General features: G+C 41.3%; 1 protein-coding gene across 1 annotated transcript in view; it reads left to right on the forward strand.

Annotated features, from left to right (window-relative positions):
* LOC109909931 (ATP-binding cassette sub-family G member 1-like) overlaps positions 1-24,445 on the forward strand; it is a 48,200-nt gene that overhangs the window by 13,738 nt on the left and 10,017 nt on the right. Inside the window, exons 3-14 of the mRNA XM_031796851.1 lie at positions 3,252-3,369; positions 3,854-3,986; positions 4,426-4,476; positions 12,259-12,404; positions 18,476-18,599; positions 19,090-19,204; positions 19,506-19,648; positions 20,140-20,241; positions 20,423-20,591; positions 20,773-20,873; positions 21,794-21,952; positions 22,538-22,656. Of these exons, the coding sequence (XP_031652711.1) occupies positions 3,252-3,369; positions 3,854-3,986; positions 4,426-4,476; positions 12,259-12,404; positions 18,476-18,599; positions 19,090-19,204; positions 19,506-19,648; positions 20,140-20,241; positions 20,423-20,591; positions 20,773-20,873; positions 21,794-21,952; positions 22,538-22,656 (1,480 nt within the window). The remainder of the gene's footprint in view (positions 1-3,251; positions 3,370-3,853; positions 3,987-4,425; positions 4,477-12,258; positions 12,405-18,475; positions 18,600-19,089; positions 19,205-19,505; positions 19,649-20,139; positions 20,242-20,422; positions 20,592-20,772; positions 20,874-21,793; positions 21,953-22,537; positions 22,657-24,445) is intronic.

Raw genomic sequence — 24,445 nt, forward strand, 5'->3', positions numbered from 1 at the left:
GTCAATGATTGATTGTACACAACGCAAGAAGAGTACTGTTACACCTGCTTTATTAGTTGACTGTCTCCTGCATTCTCTCTCCACATTAATTAAGTTCAAATGTAACTTTTTGCATTATTTTAGGTAGGGTAACTTCCTTTTTGGGACATTGCATTTGGGAGTATTTGCATCTCGAGTCTGAGATTATTTTGTTATTATTATTTATTTTTATGAAAAAATATTAATAATTCATTTGGGGCCTTTGGGGGGGAAAATAATATTGCTGGTGGGCCAGATTTGGCACCAGTTGGGGAACCCTGATATATAATATGCACATGATAAATATTACCCCACTACACAGGAACACCCGTGCTAAACTAGAATCGGTTCTGTTCCTTTATTTTTTTATTTTATTTTATTTTTTACCTACTTCTACATCCTACTGTCACTTTGAATTTTGTCCTAACTTTGTTGATCTGCTACTACATATATGCATTTAATATTTTGTTATGAGTAAACACATAACTTTTGGTAACAAACAACATTTTCTACCTTCTTTCGAAGGTAAAGACCGCTTTCGGAGAACTGTTATGAGACAGGAAAGGACTGACAATGAACTGTAGATTGTGTTTATTGAGTAGGCCTAACTTAGTACATTCAATTAAAGGAATTAAAAAGTTTAATTGACTTTTAATCAAATCCCGGCTGACTGTTTCTTTGCTCTATCATTTCTCTAAGTTAGTGGAATGGCTCTTAGTTTTATGACTCATCTTGGTCTCGTCCAATTTCAAGAATCACAGTGTGAACACTGGGTGTTTGTGCCTTATAAGCTGAGCAGCGAAGGGAGACATCGGGTGATCATCCTCCTTGGCTGCTCTCCATCTCCTTCCTGGCATTAGTCTTTCTCAGGAAGAGAAGGGGAGGGGAAGCCCTCCTCTCTCATCCTTCCTCAGCATCACCAACACAAACAGAAACACTTGGAGTACTGCGGCAGTAGCTATGCCCGCCACGTGTTTTTCCTTTTAAACCCCTTCACAGCTTTCTCTGGCCTCCCTCCCTCGCGCTCACCTCTCTTGCTCCCTCATCATCTCCCCTCTGTTTTTTTGCAGCTGCTCACTGATGCAGATGGACATGCATTAAATATGAACTCTTTTACCTCTTTTTAGACCATCTTTAGTTTTCCCCACACACATCTGAAATATATATTTGGACCATACAGGTCAGTTGAAAAGCACTTAATGCAACTTTATTGCCGTAATTTTAACTTCAGGGGAGTATGTATTAAGACGAATCCAACCCACTTATTTAGCTGCCCACCCTAAAACCTGTTGAACCAAATTGTTGAACTCATATTAAATGGGTTGTACATACTTCTTATCTTCTTCCAAAGCTCAGATTTAATGCAGAGTATGTGATTTCGACCTACTCTGTCATTATTTTGCCAAAGGGCATTTTGCCAAAGGGTATTTCAGTGAATGCAACCAATTCAATGAACTGTGATTAATCCTATTGTTTACATGTGCTCATTGGGTGTGAATACAAGTCTTTGCAGAATTTGGTTACCTGCTTTGTTTTTACCAGGTTTGTTTGAAAAACATTTTGGTCCGTTTTTGTCCGATACCATGCAGATATGGACACCGACAACTGTGACGTTTCATGGGGTCATGCTTTGGACTCGAATAATTGAAAGGAATTGATTTTGTAAATACATGATATTTGTTTACCTCCAACTCCCTTTCCGAGTAGGATAGATCGATGGAACTTGAATTTGTTTCTCACATGTTTGTTCAGTTCTCTTTCTGTAACATGCTGACAATTGTCACGACTCAAACCATGTTAGCCTGCTGAGCTAAAGACTAGGCATTTACTCATCACATGAGTATAGTGAACCAGGGTTTGGATATATTTTTGCTTGTCTGTTGAAGGATATAGCTACCATTTATAGTGGGATTCAACACCAACTAGGCATACAGTAACAGTCAAAAGTTTGGACACATCTACTCATTCAAGGGTTTTTCTTTATTTTTACAATTTTCTACATTGTAGAATAATAGTGAAGACATCAAAACTATGAAATAAGTGTGCAAAGCTGTCATCAAGACAAAGGGAGGCTACTTTTAAGAATCTCAAATATAAAATATATTTTGATTTGTTTAATACTTTTTTGTTACTACATTATTCCATATGTGTTATTTCATAGCGTTGATGTCTTCACTATTATCAATGTAGAAAATAGTAAAAATAAAGAAAAACCAAGTGAACAAGTTATGAACATGCCCTTCGTGAACCAGTGAACAAGTTATGAACATGCCCTTCGTGAACCAGTCAATTACTGTCTATGCACACACTGCATGGCTTACATGCTGTGTCCTCACAAGGGAGAGGTTACTAAAGTGCATCCTCTCCTCCTAGCAGGGAACACTAGGTTCCATTAAAAGAGGACAGAAAAGGTCAGAGGTATTTGTGTATCGCTCTGAAGGATTATAACAGAAAATCCAATTAAACTGGTAGCCACCGCAATCAACTGGATTAGCGTTCAGCTAGCTGTGTCCATTAGGTGAATAGCAGGTTACTATAGGCCATTCCACTAGGGGATGATTTCATTTACATTTTATTTACAGCTTTAGCATATATGATTGATTTAGAGTGAGGCAATGTTTCTCAACTCTAGTACTGAGACCTTGGCCACTGGGTTACACATTTTTGTTCTAGCTCAGCACTAACCCACCGGATCTAAATAATCAAGGTCTTGAATCGGGTGTGCTAGTGCTGGGCTAGAACAACAATGTGTTCACCGTTGACACAAATAGGCTGTTCAAACAGAATAGATAAACAGCTCATGTAAAAATGGAATGAATTCTAAAACGTATGAGAATAACTTCATTTATAAAGCATATTTTATAAATGCAGCAAAATGCTTCACAAAAAGCATCCCAAAAAACGTTACTCCCACAGTGTGGGTTGATTTGAATCACACCATGAGCATGTTTGGGTGGGAACCCTTCTAATACCAAGCATGTTCTGTGGTCTGAAATGTGAGAATGAGGAGATTACAATGTAATATACACCCACCCAGATAGGTGCATTCACTTAGAAAACACAAAATACAAATATGTCCTTTTAACCCAAAACACAGAGGGTTTTATTCGAGGAGGAGGGAAAACACAGACATATTTAAGCAGGTACTGTGTGAAGTTGAAAGCCTGAAGTGCCATTGTGAGGCTGATTGAGGGTTTTATATGGTTCTGCTTTCTTTTGTACCCGGCTTTCAGGTTACAAGACCCTGCTGAAAGGGATCTCTGGGAAATTTACCAGCGGCTGCCTGGTGGCCATCATGGGTCCCTCAGGAGCTGGGAAATCTACGCTGATGAATATTCTGTCCGGCTATAGGTGAGCCACAGGCCTGACACTTAACACCCAATTGGTGTAAAGGTCGTTGATAGATGAGTAACTTACAAGAATCACACCACACCTACAGTTCTGGGCATTAAAAAGTTGTCATTACAAAAAGCCTTGCTGCAGCTTGGTGTTTACCTTGATGTGACTCTCGCAGGGTGACGCCAAGCGGCACGTTCATTCGCAATAATTTAACATTGACCCATGTCATGAAATACATTTTTGAGAATGATTACTATGTCTTTTTGTATATATTCCATTTTTATTTTATGTGTATGTTTTCATGTTTGAACTGGTTAGTCCTCTTCCAAGCGATGACCACTTGGGAAATACGTGTTGTTCATGTTGTTTACATTACTCTATGTTCTCTGTTGTTTCTATTTCTATTGTTCACTTCTCTTTTAAACACAGATATAAATCAAGTCTATCATATCGATCAAATGCATAACCCATGTATGGCTTTGCCCTCTGTCTGTAGGGAAACGGGGATGAAGGGGGAGATCTTGATCAATGGACAGCCTCGTGACCTGCGTTCTTTCAGGAAGGTCTCGTGCTACATCATGCAGGACGACATGCTTCTGCCTCACCTCACAGTACAGGAGGCCATGATGGTAATTGTTTGACATTTATTTAACCTTTATTTATCCAGGAAGTCCCATTGAAGTCAGAAGACCTATTTTACAAAGGAGACCTGGCCAAGAGGGCAAGTCAATAGATCAAACACATTACAGTGCATACACAATGGAAATTTATGCTCCGGAAGTAAACAATAAGTTAAAAGGGTGGACCATTTAGAACGCTGCAGATAGAAATGCTATGTATTAGAGGCATCAGAATTCCTTATTCCACATGATCTTTTCTAAACAATGCATTTATATGTAACATTGTGTACTCCTAAACTTGGGCTTTCTTTTCATTAATAAGATACACCTTCTCTACATGGTTGCTTCTGAGACATGAAAGATTGCATGCACCTGCACACGTAGACTTTGTTTCTCTTATTTGGGACGCAGCCAAAGTGTGAACTAAATCTTCCTCTCTGTCTCCTAGGTGTCTGCTAATCTGAAGCTCCAGGAAAAGGACGAGGGCAAGAGAGACATGGTAAGAGAGTTGTATGGGAACGGCTCCAGAATCCTCCCTCACCTTAATCTCCTGCATGTTTCCTGATCCTCAAACTGGAAACTAGGACCAGTTACTATTTCAGCACTGGAGTGTTGCCACTAGTGCAGTCAGTACTGGCTTTAAACAGGCTGGAATGGATGTAAAGTGATATGATGAGTGCTACTAACCACTGATACAGGGTCAGATATTATGCCCTCCCCTTATGCTTAAACAGATTCTTTGGGATTTTGGCAATGAAGCCCTTTATCTACTTCCCCAGAGCCAGATGAACTATTTTTATGTCTCTGACTCCTTGCTGTCCCCAGTCCACCTGGCCGTGCTGCTGCTCCAGTTTCAACTGTTCTGCCTGCGGCTATGGAATCCTGACCTGTTTACCGGACATTCTACCTGCCCAGACCTGGTGTTTTCAACTCTCTAGAGACAGCAGGAGCGGTAGAGATACTCTGAATGATCGGCTATGAAAAGCCTACTTACATTTACTCCTGAGGTGCTGACCTGTTGCACCCTCGACATCCACTGTGATTATTATTATTTGACCCTGCTGGTCACCTATGAACATTTGAACATCTTGGCCATGTTCTGTTATAATCTCCACCCGGCACAGCCAGAAGAGGACTGGCCACCCCTCATAGCCTGGTTCCTCTCTAGGTTTCGTCCTAGGTTCTGGCCTTTCTAGGGAGTTTTTCCTAGCCACCGTGTTTCTACACCTGCATTGCTTGCTGTTTGGGGTTTTAGGCTGGGTTTCTGTACAGCACTTTGAGATATCAGCTGATGTAAGAAGGGCTTTATAAATACATTTGATTTGATTTGATTTGTCCCATATGAATGACATTAGAGGTAGTTTCTCTAGCCAATGCTAACTAGCGTTAGCACAATGAGTGGAAGTCTATGGGTATATGCTAGCTAGCATGCTAGTAAATACCATAGACTTCCAGCCATTGGGCTACCTCTAACTTCCTTCCTACTGGACACAGAGACATAAAAATAGTATTCACTAGTTCATCTGACTCTGGGCAGTAGAGAAAGGGCCTCATTGCCAAAATCCCGAAGTATTCCTTTAAGGTTTGTAATAAGGGTTGGGTATCTGACCCTAGATCTGTGATTAATGTAGACATACGTATATGTTAAGTTGCTGAGAGGAAGGGATGTGGTTACAGTGCTTTTGCAAAGTATTCAGACCCCTTGACTTTTCCACATTTTATGTTACAGTCTTATTCTAAAATGGCTTAAATAGTTTTTTTGCCCTCATCTATCTACACACAATAGCACATAATAACAAATCAAAAACAGGTTAGATTTTTTTTTCTTCAAAAATAAAATATGGAAATATCACATTTACATAAGTATTCAGACCCTTTATTCAGTACCTTGTTGAAGCACTTTTGGCAGCGATTACAGCCTCGAGTCTCCTTGGGTTTGATGCTACAAGCTTTGCACACTTGTATTTGGGTAGTTTCTCCAATTCTTCTCTGCAGATCCTCTCAGGCTCTGTCAGGTTGGATGGGGAGCGTCACTGCACAGCTATTTTTAGTTCTCTCCAGAGATGTTCGATTGGGTTCATGTTCGGGCTCTGGCTGGGCCACTCAAGGACATTCAGAGACTTGTCCCGAAGCCACTCCTGCGTTGTGGTGATTTTTCTTTATTATCAAATGAGCAGACAAATTTATCACAAGTCACAATTCTACTTAAACTAAATCTTTATTCACTTATTAATAAGGAAAGCAGGTCACACCACACACACAAGTGAATGATTTGAGTGCTCTGCAATAACGAGGCTCGTCAACACAACACTCTTGACTGTTGGTTTGAGAGCCCCAACACAAAGAATACCAAGATCTTTTATATGGCAAAGATCAAATCAAACTTTATTTATTTTGAATTTTAAATAAAAAATTCAATACATTTTTTATTTTTTATAACAATAAACACAAGGAAGGGGTAACATTAAAGTATTAGAACATGAAGGACAAACAAGACGCTTTGTTACATGTATCAATCTTTCCACAACAGACCCATCCATCCTTATGTCTGAGAGTGTGTGCATGATAGTGATATAAAATATATGTCATAGCTTCCTTTTTCATGATCACAATCTTGTGAAACCCGAACCCTCCAAGATCCCCCCACAGTTCCCCAATAGCTGTCCCTCAACCATTCAAGATCCCTCCCTCAGCCCCCCCCCCCCCCCCCATGGAAAAAGAAAATACAATGAATTCCATTCCCCACCCCCAAGAACCCCCCAATGCACCAACAACCAAGTGATTTAACTAAAGAGAAAAAAGGAAAAGACAGAAGAAATTAGCAAACAATGCAAAAAAATACAAATAAAAAATGAATAAATGTAAAACAAAGGACATCAAGGACAACTGAAATCGTAACAGCAGGGCCTACTTTATATGTTTGTGTGCATGTCTGGCACTATTACATCTATGTGTGTGTTCTTGTATGTGTTTATTTGAATGAGAGTGTGTGTATGTATATGCGTGTGTACAAACACCTGCACCTGCATGTGACAAACTTTATTTGTCACATGTGCCGAATACAACAAGTGTAGATCTTACCGTGAAATGCTTACTTTACAAGCCCTTAACCAAAAGTGCAGTTCAATAAAGAGTTAAGAAAATATTTACCAAATAAACTGAAAATAAATAAAATAAAATAAAAAAAATATAAAAAATAACACAATAAAATAACAATAACGAGGCTATATTACAAGGGGTACTGATATCGAGTCAATGTGCAGGGGTACAGGTTAGTCGAGGTAATTTGTACTTGTATGGTAGGGGTGAAGTGACTATGCATAGATAATAAACAGCAAGTAGCTGCAGTGTACAAAACAAATGGGGGGGGTCAATGTAAATAGTCCAGTGGCCATTTGATTAATTGTTCATCAGTCTTATGGCTTGCGGGTAGAAGCTTTTAAGGAGACTTTTGATTTGGTGCTCCGCTACCACTTGCCCTATGGTAGCTTTCCTCTGACACCGTCTAGTATACATGTATAGGTCCTGGATGGCAGGCAGCTTGGCCCCAGTGATGTACTGGGCCATAAGGTCTACCCTAGCGCCTTGCGGTCAGATACCGAGCAGTTGCCATACCAGGCAGTACCTGCAACCGGTCAGGATGCTCTCGATGGTGCAGCTGTAGAACTTTTTGAGGATCTGGGGACCCATGCCAAATATTTTCAGTCTCTTGAGGGGGAAAAGGTGTTGTCATGACCTCTTCATGACTGTTTTGGTTCGTTAGGACCATGATAGTTTGTTTGTGATGTGGGCACTCTCAACCCACTCCACTACAGCCCCATCGATGTTAATGGGGGCCTGTTCAACCCGCCTTTTCCTGTAGTCCACGATCAGCTCCTTTGTCTTGCTCACATTGAGGGAGAGGTTGGTGTCCTGGCACCACACTGCCAGGTCTCTGACCTCCTCCCTATAGGCTCATCGTTGTCGGTGATCAGATACTGTTGTGTTGTCAGCAAACTTAATGATGGTGTTGGAGTCGTGTTTGGCCACACAGTCGTGGGTGAACAGGGAGGACAGGAGGGGACTAAGTACACACCCTTGAGGGGCCCCAGTGTTAAGGATCATTATGGTAGACGTGTTGTTGCCTACCCTTACCACCTGGGGGCGGCCCGTGAAGAAGTCCAGGATCCAGTTGCAAAGGGAGGTGTTTAGTCCCAGGGTCCTGAGCTTAGTGATGAGCTTTGTGGGTACTATGGTGTTGAATGCTGAGCTGTAGTCAATGAACAGCATTCTCACATAGGTGTTCCTTTTGTCCAGGTGGGAAAGGGCAGTGTGGAGTGTGATTGAGATTGCGTCATCTGTGGATCTGTTGAGGCGGTATGTGAATTGGAGTGGGTCTAGGGTATCCGGAAGGATGCTGTTGATATGAGCCACAACCAGCCAGTCATAGCACTTCATGGCTACCAATGTGAGTGCTTCAGGGTGGTAATTATTTAGGCAGGTTACCTTAATTTCCTTGGGCACAGGGACTATGGTGATCTGCTTAAAACATTTAAGTATTACAGACTCGGTAAGGGAGAGGTTGAAAATGTCAGTGAAGAGAATTGCCAGTTGGTCAGCGCATGTTTTGAGTACACGTCCTGGTAATCAATCTGGCCCCGCGGCTTTGGGAATGTTGACCTGTTTAATGGTCTTGCTCACATCAGCTACCGAGAGCTTTATCACACAGTTGTCCAGAACAGCTGGTGTTCTTGGGCATGCTTCAGTGTTGCTTGGCTCGGAGCGAGTATAACAGGCATTTAGCTCGTCTAGTAGGCTCGCGTCACTGGGCAGCTCGCGTCTGGGTTTCCCTTACTGGTTTTCAAGCCCAGCCACATCCAACAAGCGTCAGAGCCGGTGTAGTAGGATTCAATCTTAATCCTGTATTGACTCTTTGCTTGTACGTTGGTTCGTCTGAGGGCATTGCGGGATTTCTTGTATGTGTCCGGATTAGTGTCCCGCTCCTTGAAAGACGCAGCTATAGCCTTTAGCTCGATGCGGATGTTGCCTGTTCTCATTTATCGTCTATAAATTATAAATTAGTGCTGAACACTAACCACGCTGCATTTTGGTCTTCCTCTCCTTCAACGGAAGAAAAACGTTACACTACCACTGTTTTCAATGGCTGTCACTTTTATTATAAAGTGGAGTCCTCCCAGATTGCAGTTCCTAGGGCTTCCACTAGATGTCAACAGTCTTTAGAAAGAGTTTAATGCTGGTTTTTGGAAAAATTAACCAGAAATTGTAGTTTTTCTAGGTGGCTCCCATTTTGGCTGTAGTGTTTCCAAGCGCGTGGAATTGCGCGTTCTTTGGTATTTTTCTCTGGTAAAGACAATAACGATTCTCCATCTTAAATTTGATCGTTTATTTACGTATTAGGGTACCTAAGGTTTGATTATAAACGTTGTTTGACTTGTTTGTAAAAGTTTATTAGTAACGTTTGGGATTAATTTTGTATGCATTTTGATGGAGGGAAACTGGGTGGATTATTGACTGAAACACACCAGCTAAACTGAGTTTTTATGGATATAAAGAAGGACATTATCGAACAAAAGGCCCATTTGTGATGTAACTGGGACCTTTTGGAGTGCCAACAGAAGAAGATCATCAAAGGTAAGGCATTTATTATATCGCTATTTCTGACTTTCGTGTCGCACCTGCCTGGTTGAAATATGTTTTTCATGCTTTTGTATGCAGGGCGCTGTCCTCAGATAATCACATGGTGTGCTTTCGCCTTAAAGCCTTTTTGAAATCCGACACAGCGGCTGACTTAACAAGAAGTTAAGCTTTATTTTGATGTATTACACTTGTGATTCTATGAAAGTTAAATATTTATAATTCTGTAATTTCGCGCTCTGCAATTTCACCGGATGTTGCCCATAAGAAGTTATTAAGGTGCCTTTTGGCAAACTCCAAGCAGGCTGCCATTGCCTTTTACTTAGGAGTGACTTCCATCTGGCCACTCTACCATAAAGGCCTGATTGGTGGAGTGCTGCAGAGATGGTTGTCCTTCTGGAAGGTTTGTCAATCTCCACAGAGGAAGTCTGGAGCTCCATCAGAGTGACCATCGGGTTCTTGGTCACCTTCCCGACCAATTGCCCTTCTCACCCAATTGCTCAGTTTGGCCAGGCGGCCAGATTTAGGAAGAGTCTTGGTGATGTCATGACTGGCCTGTAAGGATCAGGTTACCATGGATGACAGTTCTACAGAGAAATCTCTCAATCTCTCACTAAATGGGAGGGGGGGGGGGGGTTATGACACCTCCCACCAACTGTAAATCTTAAGGCAGCCGACGAATCCTGTGTTCTGTTAGTGTTTGGGGCTGGAATGTCTGTGTGGGCCCTCTGGATAATCTACCTCAGAACTTTAACATGCAAAAAATAGACTTTGGGACATTATATTTCATCAGCCGAATTGGTGGTAAAAATGATAGATTAAATATAAAAATAAATGTTGTTTTTGTTATGTTATTATAAGTTAAATGACAACGTTATAATAAAAACATTGTAACTTGAAGAGTTTTTATAATATGTACATGATTTTTACATACTGTGCATTGTGTAGAAAATATACAGATCAAAGAGAATGTTTTTGTAAAGATGAACTTTACAACGAGATCCTGGTAAGTTCTAATACCTTGCCTTGTATTGAGCCATGCCCCAGGGAACCCAGAGAGCATGTCATAAAGGCAGAAACGCCCCTTTGTGACCTGAGGGTATGAAACATGTAAGTTAAGAATTTTACATACCAGACTAAGTTGACCGCGTGCTGCAACCGGGGTCCACAACTAGTTGTGACCCCAAAACACAACACGAGGAAGAGGACATAGGAACCTCTTAACAATCAAGGCTACGGTTGATTATTATATCTAAGAAGGTGAATTCAAGAAGAACCAACCGGTTATTCTCTTCAAGTCATTGGTTGTCTACACGGCCCTCCTACCCAAGCTGGGAGCGTCTACTGGGCTGATTAGCCTCCTCAGAAGCCCACTCTCACAGAACAAGGGCAAGGAAACAGACAACCAAGAAAAAGGACATTGTGACATCGGGTGGACAATCAGAAGGAGACGCAGCCATCTAAATAAATACCTAATGGAGACCTTCAACAAGTACATTCAAATACATTCATTATAATTCTGACCCATAAGAGCGACAGTTCGGGGCAAGGTGTTAGGGCTAAACTAAGCATAGTTTACAAATGTATCCAAGTGTGCTTTTCTCACGTACACTCTCTCTCTCTCTCTCTCTCTGTTTCTTTCTTTAAATCTCCATTTTGTGTAACGTGTCATATTGTGTTGGTCCGCTAGAGACCTGTTGCCATTGTATGAAGTTCTAACCAGTGACCTAGACTGTTTATGTATACGTATCTTATATTATCATCTAGCTTGTTAGTAAATAAAGTATCAACTCAACTGGTGTGGTACGGAATTATTTAGTGAGACCCGGGTTTGTGCAGATTTACAAATTATGCGACGTTCAGAATGAGACTGATTAGGAAATTAATTAATTAGTGACTGCTATGATATCGATAGTCTGATATTTTTTTTAGCTAATTTGGGAAACAGTAACTTTATTAAACAAACTTTTCCCATGGTGCCCCAGGTTGAGTTCATGGTTACCTGATTACTTTAATTAAGTAATTGTAAACATAGTTTATTATTCGATGAATAGCAGTCGTCACATTAATAATACAAACGTCACGACAGTGGTTCCAAACTTTTTCCATCTAAGAATGATAGTGGCCACTGTGTTCTTATGGAGCTTCAATACAGAATAAATATTTTGGTACACTTCCCTAGATCTGTGCCACGGCACACAATCCTGTCTCAGACCTCTAAGGACAAATCCTTCGACTTCATGGCTTGGTTTTTGTTCTGACATGCATGGTCAACTGTGGGACCTTATATAGACAGGTCTGTGTCTTTCCAAATCATGTCCAATCAATTGAATTTACCACAGGTGGACTCCAATCAAGTTGTAGAAACATCAAGGATGATCAAAGGAAACAGGATGCACCTGAGCTCATGTCATGTCTCATAGAAAGGGGTCTAGAATACTTATGTAAATAAGGTATTTTTGTTTTTAATTTTTTATAAATTTGCAAACATATCTAAAAACCTTTTATCACTTTGTCATTATTAATGAGAGCAAAATAGTATTTTAGAATAAGAGTGTAATGTAACAAAATGGGAAAAATGGGAAGGGGTCTGAATACTTTCCGAATGCAATATAGGTGTTTGTAACCTTCCTGTGTTGTTTTTAAGGTGAGGGAGATCCTGACGGCCCTGGGCCTGCTTGAGTGTGCGAAAACTCGAACGTCACATCTTTCAGGGGGGCAGAGGAAAAGGCTGGCCATCGCCCTAGAGCTTGTCAACAACCCTCCCATCATGTTCTTTGATGAGCCCACCAGGTCAGAAGGTCCTATTGTACATCGTATAGAACACATGCATAATGTGTCAGTGGCAAGGAAAGTCCTGACGTGACAATGGATTATAACGTGCCACGGCCTAAGCACACTCTAAAGTCCATATTTAGAGTCAATGCTATTCTTTCATGAGATGTACAGGCAATACAACGTCATTGTTGAGTGTAGGTGTTATTTGTGTTCCTTTTTGTGTGTTTTTTTCTGTCTTGTTTGTGTTTGTGTTGTAGTGGAAATGTCCTGTATTTACCAAATCATGAGACCAAACCACAACACAAGTCAGAGTTATCATAAAGTCCATCTTTAATTATAAGCTCCATCACAACCCTGTGACTCTCAGATCAATTCAGTGTCCATCAATGAATTCTCTGAGAGTGCTTACAAAACAGTTCTTAGTATCATTTATAGCCAAGACACACCCATCTCAACTCACATGACGAATAACAGATCTTAGGAACATTACAAAGGAGGACTTTACTAGAGAGGAGTATCCCATAGCCAGACAGCATTAGCTATAAATTATTGTTCAGTTTGCTCTCCTAAAACGAGGTTCTACTTCTCGTTCTTGGTACAACATAGTACCAAGACATTACCTCATCCACTAGCATATATCAAATACACCCCTCCTGGACAAGATCACAGAGACACAGTGACTGGCACACAGACATTGTGGAGCCAAGAGATAACCGGCCAACACTATTATCCAAAAATAGACATTCTAATGACATCACATAAGCATGCAATAAAATGAATAAAACGTTTTACTTATAAATGTTACCTAAATAATTCTGATTCTGCTACGACAGTGTCCCCACCAAAATAAATCTGAAAGAACAATTCCAAGGTTAACCTTATCCTCTTTTGGAAAAGAGGATGCAATTGAATATCGTTTCTCCCAGTTGGCTTCTGGTTAGGAAAGACTGAATCTCATCAGGGGCACAGATGAGTCCCAAAGTCCTTAATGGCCAAAAAGCAGCCTTTTATCTTCCTTTGGTTCTGATTTGTACAATTTGTATGGATTTGCCTACTCCTGAAGCGCACACTAAATTGTCTCTTGGCACTGTGATAAATCGAGGGTGAAAATGACCTTACAGTAAAGTACATTTGTTGTTTTTGTTGCCTGGGATTAGGAATATGATTTGATGTGATTTTTGAATGACTACCCCTCCCTCTGTCCCCCATACATACAACATCTGTAAGGTCCTTCAGTAAAGTATTGCAGTTCAAGCACAGATTAAACTACAAAGACCAGGGATATTTTTTGAAAGCCTAATAAAGGACAATGATTGTAGGTGGGTAACAATAACAAATCAGACATTTGAATATATCTTTAAGCAAGGTCAAGTTAATTATGCTGTGAATGGTGTAGTAATCACCCAGACGCATTAAAGATTCCGTCCTCCTTCTGAACTGAGCTTGCAGGACAGGAAGGAAACTGCTTAGGGATGTAACCATGAGGCCATTGGTGATTTTAAAATAGCTACAGAGTTCAATGGCTGTGATGGGAGAAAACTGCGGATGGATCAACAACATAGTTGTGACGCCGCAATAATGACATAAATGAGTGAGTGAAAAGAAGAATGCAGCGTAAAAATATTCCAAAACATGCATATGTATGAAACATGGCACTAAATTAATACTGCAAAGGGATACATTTTAGGCACTAAACAGTCTCCATATACTGTTTACTTCCATACATGTTTTCAAATGGTACCGGGGGACCTTCAAACGAGTCTTGTAACGCTGTGGGCGTCCTAGAGCAAAACAACCGGCATGTACAGTACCAGTCAAAAGTTTGGACACACCTACTCATTCAAGGGTTTTTATTTTTTACTGTTTTCTACACTGTGAAGACATCAAAACTATTAAATAACACGCATGGAATCATGTAGTAACCAAAAAAAGTGTTAAACAAATCAAAATACATTATTTAAAGTAGCTACCCTTTGCCTTGATGACAGCTTTGCACACTCTTGGCATTCTCTCAACCAGCTTCATGAAAATCAAATCAAATGTTATTTGTCACATACACATGGTTAGCAGATGTTAATGCGAATGTAGCGAAATGCTTGTGCTTCTAGTTCCGACAATGCAGTAATAACCAACAAGTAATCTAGCTAACAATTCCAAAACTACTACCTTATAGACACAAGTGTAAGGGGATAAAGAATATGTACATAAAGATGTATGAATGAGTGATGGTACAGAGCAGCATAGGCAAGAAACAGTAGATGGTATTGAGTACAGTATATACATATGAGATGAGTATGTAAACAAAGTGGCATAGTTAAAGTGGCTAGTGATACATGTATTACATAAGATGCAGTAGATGATATAGAGTACAGTATATACGTATACATATGAGATGAATAATCTAGGGTATGTAAACATTATATTAGGTAGCATTGTTTAAAGTGGCTAGTGATATATTTTACATAATTTCCCATCAATTCCCATTATTAAAGTGGCTGGAATTGAGTCAGTGTGTTGGCAGCAGCCACTCAATGTTAGTGGTTGGCCTTGAGATAGAAGCTGTTTTTCAGTCTCTCGGTCCCAGCTTTGATGCACCTGTACTGACCTCGCCTTCTGGATGATAGCGGGGTGAACAGGCAGTGGCTCGGGTGGTTGTTGTCCTTGATGATCTTTATGGCCTTCCTGTGACATCGGGTGGTGTAGGTGTCCGGAGGGCAGGTAGTTTGCCCCCGGTGATGCGTTGTGCAGACCTCACTACCCTCTGGAGAGCCTTACGGTTGTGGGCGGAGCAGTTACCGTACCAGGCGGTGATACAGCCCGACAGGATGCTCTCGATTGTGCATCTGTAGAAGTTTGTGAGTGCTTTTGGTGACAAGCCGAATTTCTTCAGCCTCCTGAGGTTCAATGTTCTGAGGGAGTCACCTGGAATACATTTCAATTAACAGGTGTGCCTTGTTAAAAGTTCATTTGCATTCAGTTGTGTTGTGACAAGATAGGAGTGGTATACAGAAGATAGCCCTATTTGGTAAAAGACCACGTCCATATTATGGCAAGAACAGCTCAAATAAGCAAAGAGAAATGACAGTCCATCATTACTTTAAGACATGAAGAAAAGTCAATGCGGAAAATATCATGAACTTTGAAAATGCAGCCCAAATAAAGGCTTCACAGAGTTCAAGTAACAGACACAGTATCTCTGGGCGGCCTGGCATTTCTTCTGTGTGGCAGTCCTGGAGGAAGTGTGCGACCGCGCACATGCGCAGTTTAGAGGGAACATTGTTCATAATCAGCGGCGACCCGTCGCCAGCTAAACAGGTGGGGCTCTGAATGGCCTGTTTTACATGTTATATTGGGATTGATACATGTCACATATCAGTTTGCAAACAATATCAAAAATTAAGAATTTAGTTTATAAAGCCGCATGTCTCTTTTTTGCTTTCTTGAGTCAGGCAGCTCCAAAATGCAGGTGTTTCAGCCTATCTTAGTGCTTTCTGTGGTGGTGGGGTAACCAGCAGAAAATACAGAGCGAAGGGGTTGGTAATGTTCTCTAGATGCACCGTGATTGGCTCAGTGTTCTGTCACTAATGGGGACACTATGTCACCGCAAAGGGAGACCTCAAATTCAAGCCACTTGGGTGCTGCGATAGAGTTACTGTACATTAGAAGTGCCCATCCAAGAAGGCTCAAGGGCAATGGCCACAGATAAAATTACGTCAAATCACGATATATCTACAGTAGCTTTGATTGGACTGATCAACATCATACTTTCAAAATCTTAGCTAGCAAGCTAGCATTCATCATCATGAATCAGGTCAACAATCTACTGGCAAATCCTTTTCAATCCTTGTCATATAAATATAAATTATAGATAAAACGTATCGGTGCTCAGCCATTGGACATAAACATTAGACAACAAGATGTAAATCGCAAATTCAACAATGAGTGGTTTGGAGGGAATCAGTGGCTAACAGCAGGCATGGCAAAACACCCACTAGCCTGCTATTCAGTGGATTGGATGTGTGGTCCAAGTCTGGGTTTTAGGGTTTCTTTTACAAGTTTAAATAGATCCAGCGTGATTTCTGCCGCTTTCAAAACAACTGGAAACTCGGAAATGGGAAATCTCAGACTTCAGTGAGTTCAAGACAACTGGGAACTCTTGAAAAAACGAGCTCCGACTAGGAAAATACATTTTGAATGGTCATCCAACTCGGAATTCCAAGTCGTGGACTCTGGCCTCTTATTTGAGCTCCGACCTGAAGATCACTAACATGATTCGACCTTGTTTTTTCCGAATTCCTAACTCCAAAATTTGCCCACGAAGGACCGCCCCACCACCTTCCTGTTCAAGTGAGCACAGCACAACAAGGTGAGTCCAAAAATGCCTTGTAATGCTGCTGCATAAATGATGTTATATGCCAGGGGTACTGTAGCTAAGAAAGTCATACTAAGTTTATGTTGTGCTAGTAGCCCATGTGCCTCACCCCAATAATTTGGTCCCTTTTCCCCTCATAATTTAGCCTACTGTTCTGACTTGGTGGTGCACATTCAGCCTATAGCATGTTTTAGAGAAATGTCATCATCGAATATTGTAAGAGCTTTCATTGTCCCCTTTATTTTTCCTATGGTTCTGACTTGGTGTACACAGAATACTGTAAGAATGACCCATGTTCTGAATTCTGTCGCTGTACATTTCAAAAGTGCTGAACAAATATGACTATGTCCGTCCTCGTTCACTCATTAACGTCTTAATCAAAATTACATTTTGCCTCTTATCCGCTCACCGTCCCATTATGCCAGTTGTAATTGTCAGTAAAAAAAAATCTAATTTGTTTAAGCAAGCCAGACATATCAGCTATGTTTTTTTTAAAGGCAGTAAATAAGGCTGAACTGTTTCATTACCAGACAAGGATCCTCTGATAGCCAGGTGTAACAGTGGTAAGGTGTTGGCCCTAACAGTTTGTGGGTGACATTTGTCACCGTTATAGTTCAATTAATGTATTGTTTAATGTTGTGTAGTGGCTTGCATCTAAAAAAAAATTTTTTTTTTTTTTTTAGATCTTGGTGGGGCTAACTCAAAACACATTCTACTTTCGCCGGTGGTCAAGACGATTTTGTGAAAATACCAGTTTTCAGGATGTCTCATGGTCTGACAAACACCTCTTCAGCTCTGTTACCTTTCACTGCAGATAGGGAAGTGTGACATTGGCAGATGCAGTGGATTGAGACGCATCCAATGCAAATACAGCTCTCTCTAGCTTAAACGGACAGATTTTTATAGGGATTTTTGTATTATGCTGAAACAGGGTTGGGGTCAATTTGAATTCAAGTCAGCTAATTCATTAAGTAACCTGCAATTCCAATTCAATATTCTAGAAAATATTTAATTTGATTTTCAATGACTTCTCAATCAATCAAGAAGGAGAAACTGTTTTTGAGAGCAGCAGCATGCGTCTCCTAAAGGGATTTATTCCCCATCTCCAATCCTCTGATGCCTTCTAAGACGGACACTTCATCTGCCTCTTTATCCTCTCTCAGCTGCCTCCGACTGCTTAACTGCACTGTGATTACACACTCCCAATCCAAAGAATCTTCTCACCTGCTCAAAATTACTGACATGATTCATATCAGTGCCCAGTGGTAGGACCATTAGATCACAAACAAGAACGTTAACTTAAGTAGCTAATGTTAGTCATTGTGAAAGCCCCCTTTGTGCCCACTCTGAGCAATTGTTGATTGCAGGCTCCTTGAAACAGATGTAGAAAAAAGGATGAGGGGTAACCAAACACTGGCCATGGAAAGGACTGTACAGGATTCTGTACCAACTCACATTAGTTGTCAGTAACGTTTTCCCCCAAGAAACAGTTCTTCAAGAAAGGCATGGACAAGAGGGACTGTAATGTTGCTGTGTCATTAAAGTGCCAAATAGTGCAAGTTTATGCAATGTTCTTCTCCCAGTTCACTTCACTTGTTTGCTTCTCCACGATGATGATCTAAGATATTACTTTAGGTGTGCAAAAGCCAATCTATTCTTTGTTTTGACATTGTCCACCATATACTAACCTTGGCCCCTATTCCTTGTTTTGCAGTGGCCTGGACAGTTCCTCCTGTTTCCAGGTGTTGTCTCTGCTGAAGGCCCTGGCCTATGGTGGCCGCACCGTTATCTGCACCATCCACCAGCCCAGCGCCAAGCTCTTTGAGCTCTTCAACAAGGTCAGCCTCCAACCTGGCCTACTGCTAGCCTGAGTTCCAGATCTGTTTTTATTTTCTTTACCTGTATTTAACTAGGCAAGTCAGTTAAGAACAAATTCTTATTTTCAATGACGGCCTAGGAACAGTGGGTTAACTGCCTGTTCAGGGGCTGAACGACAGATTTGTACCTTGTCGGCTCGGGGGTATGAACTGGCAACCCTTCTGCTCACTAGTCCAATGCTCTAACCACTAGGCTACCCTGCCGCCCCCTATGTTTGAGTTGTCTTACCAACTCCTACGCCATTGGCGTGATAACATAAACAGATCTGGGATTCAAGCAAGCCTACTGCATGGGAATCTATGAAAGGCCCAATGAAACCACAGGATCACAGTTGGAAATGTATGTAATAGCCACAAATGTGGCGCAATACTTATGGTCCCTAAATGAATGGTCTGCTAAATTAATGTACTGTATCCTGATTGCTTTGTGCCCCTGTGTTTCCCTCCCTAGCTGTATGTCCTTAGCCAGGGCCAGTGTATCTACAGAGGGAAAGTGCCTAACCTGGTACCTTACCTTAGAGAGCTGGGGCTCAACTGCCCAACATACCACAATCCTGCAGACTTTGGTGAGAAACTCTAACCAGTTTAATGAGAAACAAGTATAATGTGGTATAAAGCATTCTAGAAACTATTATATCTATTAGTTCATCCAAAAATGAATTTTCTCAGAATAACTTTACAGATGGTTCGTGCTTCTACACCTGCATTGCTTGCTCTTTGGGGTTTTAGGCTGTGTTTCTGTACAGCATTTCGTGACATCAGCTGATGTAAGAAGGGCTTTATAAATACATTTGATTGATTGGTTCCTCATGCAGTATTCACTGGGGTTTCTGTGACATGCGTACCTCTTTCTCCATTTGATCCCAGTGATGGAGGTGGCGTCTGGGGAGTACGGTGATCAGACGGCTCTTTTGGTGAAGGCCGTGCAGGAGGGGAAATGTGAGCAGGTCTACAAGACAGACATGAATGATGGAACCCTCAACCCCTTCCTGTGGCACAAATCTTCTGAGGTAAAAGGGGGATTAGTGTATTACTACAGCTCTCAATGGGTTGAAATGAAGAATCTCATTGAGGTGATATTTTCAGTCAAAGCATCTCTCTCTCTCTCTCTCTCTCTCTCTCTCTCTCTCTCTCTCTCTCTCTCTCTCTCTCTCTCTCTCTCTCTCTCTCTCTCTCTCTCTCTCTCTCTCTCTCTCTCTCTCTCTCTCTCTCTCTCTCTCTCTCTCTCTCTCTCTCTCTCTCTCTCTCTCTCTCTCTCTCTCTCTCTCTCTCTCTCTCTCTCTCTCTCTCTCTCTCTCTCTCTCTCTCTCTCTCTCTCTCTCTCTCTCTCTCTCTCTCTCTCTCTCTCTCTCTCTCTCTCTCTCTCTCTCTCTCTCTCTCTCTCTCTCTCTCTCTCTCTCTCTCTCTCTCTCTCTCTCTCTCTCTCTCTTCTCTCTCTCTCTCTCTCTCTCTCTCTCTCTCTCTCTCTCTCTCTCTCTCTCTCTCTCTCTCTCTCTCTCAGGATTCCCCTTCCGGTGAGGGCTGCCACAGTTTCTCAGCCAGTTGTCTGACTCAGTTCTGCATCCTGTTCAAAAGGACATTTCAATGCATCATTAGAGATACAGTAAGACATACTTCCGCACACTGATTTGATTTAAAATAACCAAATGTTACATAATGAACCCCAAACACTTTAATAAAATTAAAAGCATATGAAAATAATAACAGAAGAATAATAGCAAAAGCACAATGGATAGGAAAATATATAAACACATTTTTTTTCTCTGACTGTTCTGGTCCTACAGGTGCTGACTCACCTAAGAATCACCTCTCACATTGGGATTGGGATTCTGATTGGCCTGCTCTATCTGGGCATCGGCAACGATGCCAAGAAAGTGCTCAGCAACTCCGGCTTCCTCTTCTTCTCCATGCTCTTCCTCATGTTTGCTGCTCTAATGCCTACTGTTCTGACGTGTGAGTATTCTCAGCTCTTCTTAATGACAGACATCTGCATGCGTTGATTTAGTGCATGAAGTCACAACAGTCATAAGCCATTGTATACAGTATGTTAGAAGTAGACTTTGCTGAGATGTACCTTGCACTGTTTCTGATTTCCAAAATGAGATTACTATGAGCCTGTTTTCTCCAATTGCAGTCCCTTTGGAGATGGGAGTGTTCCTAAGAGAGCACTTGAACTACTGGTACAGTCTGAAGGCTTACTATCTGGCCAAGACTATGGCAGACCTCCCCTTCCAGGTAATAACAATGTCACAAATAACTCTGGAGGATCATTTTTAGTAGTGTGTTGTGTCCCAAAAAAGCTGTAAGTTGGCATTTCATCAAAATGCAAAAATAGAGAACAAAAAAAACATTACGATTCTATCATTTACTGAAAAGAGCAAAGGTATTGTAACTAAAGAAACCTGTTATGGGAGCTCAAAGGGGCTTTAGCATCGAGGTCAAAAAGTAATTCTGTTTCAGAATTTCAGACAAATCCCACAATAACATTACATAAGGAGGCTTTTGGGGCGGCAGGTAGCCTCGTGGTTAGAGCGTTAGGCCAGTAATCGAAAAGTTGCTGGATCGAATCCCCGAGCTGACAAGGTAAAAATCTGTCGTTCTGCGCCTGAACAAGGCAGTTAACCCACTGTTCCCCGGTAGGCAGTCATTGTAAATAAGAATTTGCTCTTAACAGGCTTGCCTAGTTAAATAAAGGTTAAATACATTTTTTTATAATTTACGCTTCACCAGAGGTTTACTGCATGTTTTCATTTATTGTATTGAATTACATCTAATTTGGCTTTTTTTCAACAACTCAAAATTATTATTTCAAAGCACAAAAAGCTTGGCTTTGTGTTTTAGTTTAATGCTTCAACGATACAGTGTGTTTTCCATGGTGAGGTACTGTTGGCTGAACATGAGGAATGTGAGGTGGCCGTATCACAAGCCTAGATAGCAACAGCTTCTCCTGGTGTTGTGCCCTTCACCAAGGTACATAACCACCTACACGACCCTAGGGGTGCTGCACTGACGCTGTCCTTCCAATCTGTCAATTGTGTGGTTGGGCGTGTATGCAACTGTGCATGCATGTGTTGGGGTCGAGAAAAAAAAGCTGAAAAGACCATTTCTGTGTCCACAAATACACAATCAAGTATTTTTCTTATTTTGCTTCACAGATAGTGTTCCCAGTCGCCTACTGCAGCATCGTCTACTGGATGACGTCCCAGCCGCCTGACGCTGTACGTTTCATCCTTTTCTTGGCCCTGGGAGTCCTCACCTCTCTTGTGGCCCAGTCTCTGGGCCTGCTGATAGGAGCGGCTTCCACCTCGCTACAGGCATGTCCTCCATTCTCTCAATACTAACACGAGATAATAACTGCTATACCTTAAGCGGGCGGGTGTTAATTAAGAAGCGCGGTTTGACGGGTCATGTTTCGGAGGACGAATGACTCAACCTTCACCTCCAAAGTCCGTTGGGGAGTTGCAGCGATGAAAAAAAGATCGAAATTGGGGAGAAAAAAGGGGGTCAAATAAAAATATATATTTTGTCCTGGGGCTGGTCTAAGCATAGTGCCGCCCATGTACCACATACTGTATGCCCCTGGAGACAGCGTTTTTATCCCCTGTTCCACCACTCACACTCTCTGCTGTAATCCCTCTCACCTGTCCCCCATCTACATTTCTAATTTGAATCTGTAAATACAACTTTTTAAAATTAATTAAACATATCTTTATATATGTTTTACTATATTTTGTATCTACACAGTACCAACCTATAGTATATGCATATAATTATATGTTTCTCAGGGTGGTACCCAATTCTATTCTAAGCAGACGATTAACAATATGACAATATGTACATGTAAGATGGTTACAGTGAGTCACGTGCTGCCTCTGATTTTGCGCTTGTCCCTGTCTCAGGTTGCCACGTTTGTAGGTCCGGTGACTGCCATACCCGTGCTGCTTTTCTCTGGCTTCTTTGTCAGTTTTGACACAATTCCGTGGTATCTTCAGTGGATGTCATACATTTCATATGTCAGGTAACTAGTTTTTCAGATACTTTTCAGAATTTCAAGGGCCCTGATTTTTTTGGCACTTGAACAGTAAGGGAAAGTGGGTTATGTTGAGCCAAAGGGTTAATTGAGCCACTCCTTGTTTCTAGGAAACCATACACAAAATTAATAATGTGACCCAATATTTAGGAAGATATCATGGAGTCTGTGAAGGAAGAAACCATATGGAAAAATTGGTAAGCAAGTTAGGGCCCCCCCAAAAAATTTACATAGTCAAATTAATGTATTGTTTTACGATTGTTTTATACCTCAGTTGGGGTCTATTTAAGCTACAATTTGAGGTCCTAAACCTAGCATGAAAGTGCATCCTTATAACTGTGTGCTCTAATATAGTCAACATTTTTGCTTTGGGGTAAGTTGAGCCAATGGCCATAGGGTAAATTGAGCCAATGGCCACCATACCCCATACAAATGATTACATACAAATCTGTTTAATGCATGGTATTTTTGCAATGTGTCATGCATATGAATTCAACAGAGTGCATTTTATTGTTAAAGAGCATCATGCCCTGTGTATACAAATGTAAAACAACCAGGAATCTAGTCCCAATTGAGGTTCTTGAGAGAGCAGCCAAGGTTTTATGTGAATTTTGTTATCTGTTCATAAACTTCAATTCATCTACTCAGTCTGCAACCTAGAGTTTGTAAGATTCTGGTTGAATGAAGCAGAGTCCCAGCTTACAAAAATCAAAGTGTTTATTCACGAGAACTGTTACGAATCCCTTTTGGCCCGACAGTCTAGGGGGGGGGATGGTAATGAGACCCGTAACATAACTCATGCAAATTATAAGTGACAAAGTGTGAACGAAATAACCACGACTACTGAAATCTACCGTCAAACTCATGGTTTATTAATAAACACACGGTAATGGGGGGAGCAGGAAAAGGGGCTGAGCTGGACCCAAGGTAAGAAACAATAAGTATTCAAAAACCCACTAAGTTAGACTGGCCTACTCTAACAACAGCTAACTAACCAAAAATACAGTGGGTGGTCCGCCCAGTTCTAACTATTGTATTTAACAAAGTTTACCTACGGGCAGTGTATGCCCATGGGCGACTTGTCTTGTTTTCCCCACCAGCAATCAAACAAACACCATAACCAAAAACAATACTCACAGGTGATGACAAAGTGCTTATGGGAGGTGCTCAAACAAAAGAGAGGTTAATACACAACGAGAGAGTGAAACACAGCGACCTACAGACATGGCATTTACAGAGAGATTGAGCTCTAGAGCAAACAACTGACAGTGTTTTTAAACCAAGGGAAAGGAACTGTGATAGGGTAGGAAACAGGAGGAGGTGTGTCTTCTGATTGATGATTGGATTGTTGACTGATTGGGGAGTGATGATTTTCACCTGTGAGGGGGAGAAGGAGAGAAAAGAAACACACACACACTCAAGATACACACACAGGATACTTGTATCCGTAACAAGAACGTTCTGAAGAATCCAGGTCCTGCAGTACCTAGCTTCTGTAACCGTAAAAGCCTTGGTTTCATGCATGTTAACATTAGAAGCCTACTCCCTAAGTTTGTTTTACTCACTGCTCACTGCAACTTTTCAGGAAAGTTAGGAACAAATATCCACAGGCAGTTAGAAAAGTTAAGGCTAGCTTTTTCAAACAGAAATTTGCATCCCGTAGTACTAACTCAAAAAGTGTTCTGGGACACTATAAAGTCCATGGAGAATAAGAGCACCTCCTCCCAGCTGCCCACTGCTCTGAGGCTAGGAAACACTGTCACCGCCGATAAATCCA

The sequence above is a fragment of the Oncorhynchus kisutch genome, linkage group LG18 (genome assembly GCF_002021735.2).
Source record: "Oncorhynchus kisutch isolate 150728-3 linkage group LG18, Okis_V2, whole genome shotgun sequence".
Classification (NCBI taxonomy): domain Eukaryota; kingdom Metazoa; phylum Chordata; class Actinopteri; order Salmoniformes; family Salmonidae; genus Oncorhynchus; species Oncorhynchus kisutch.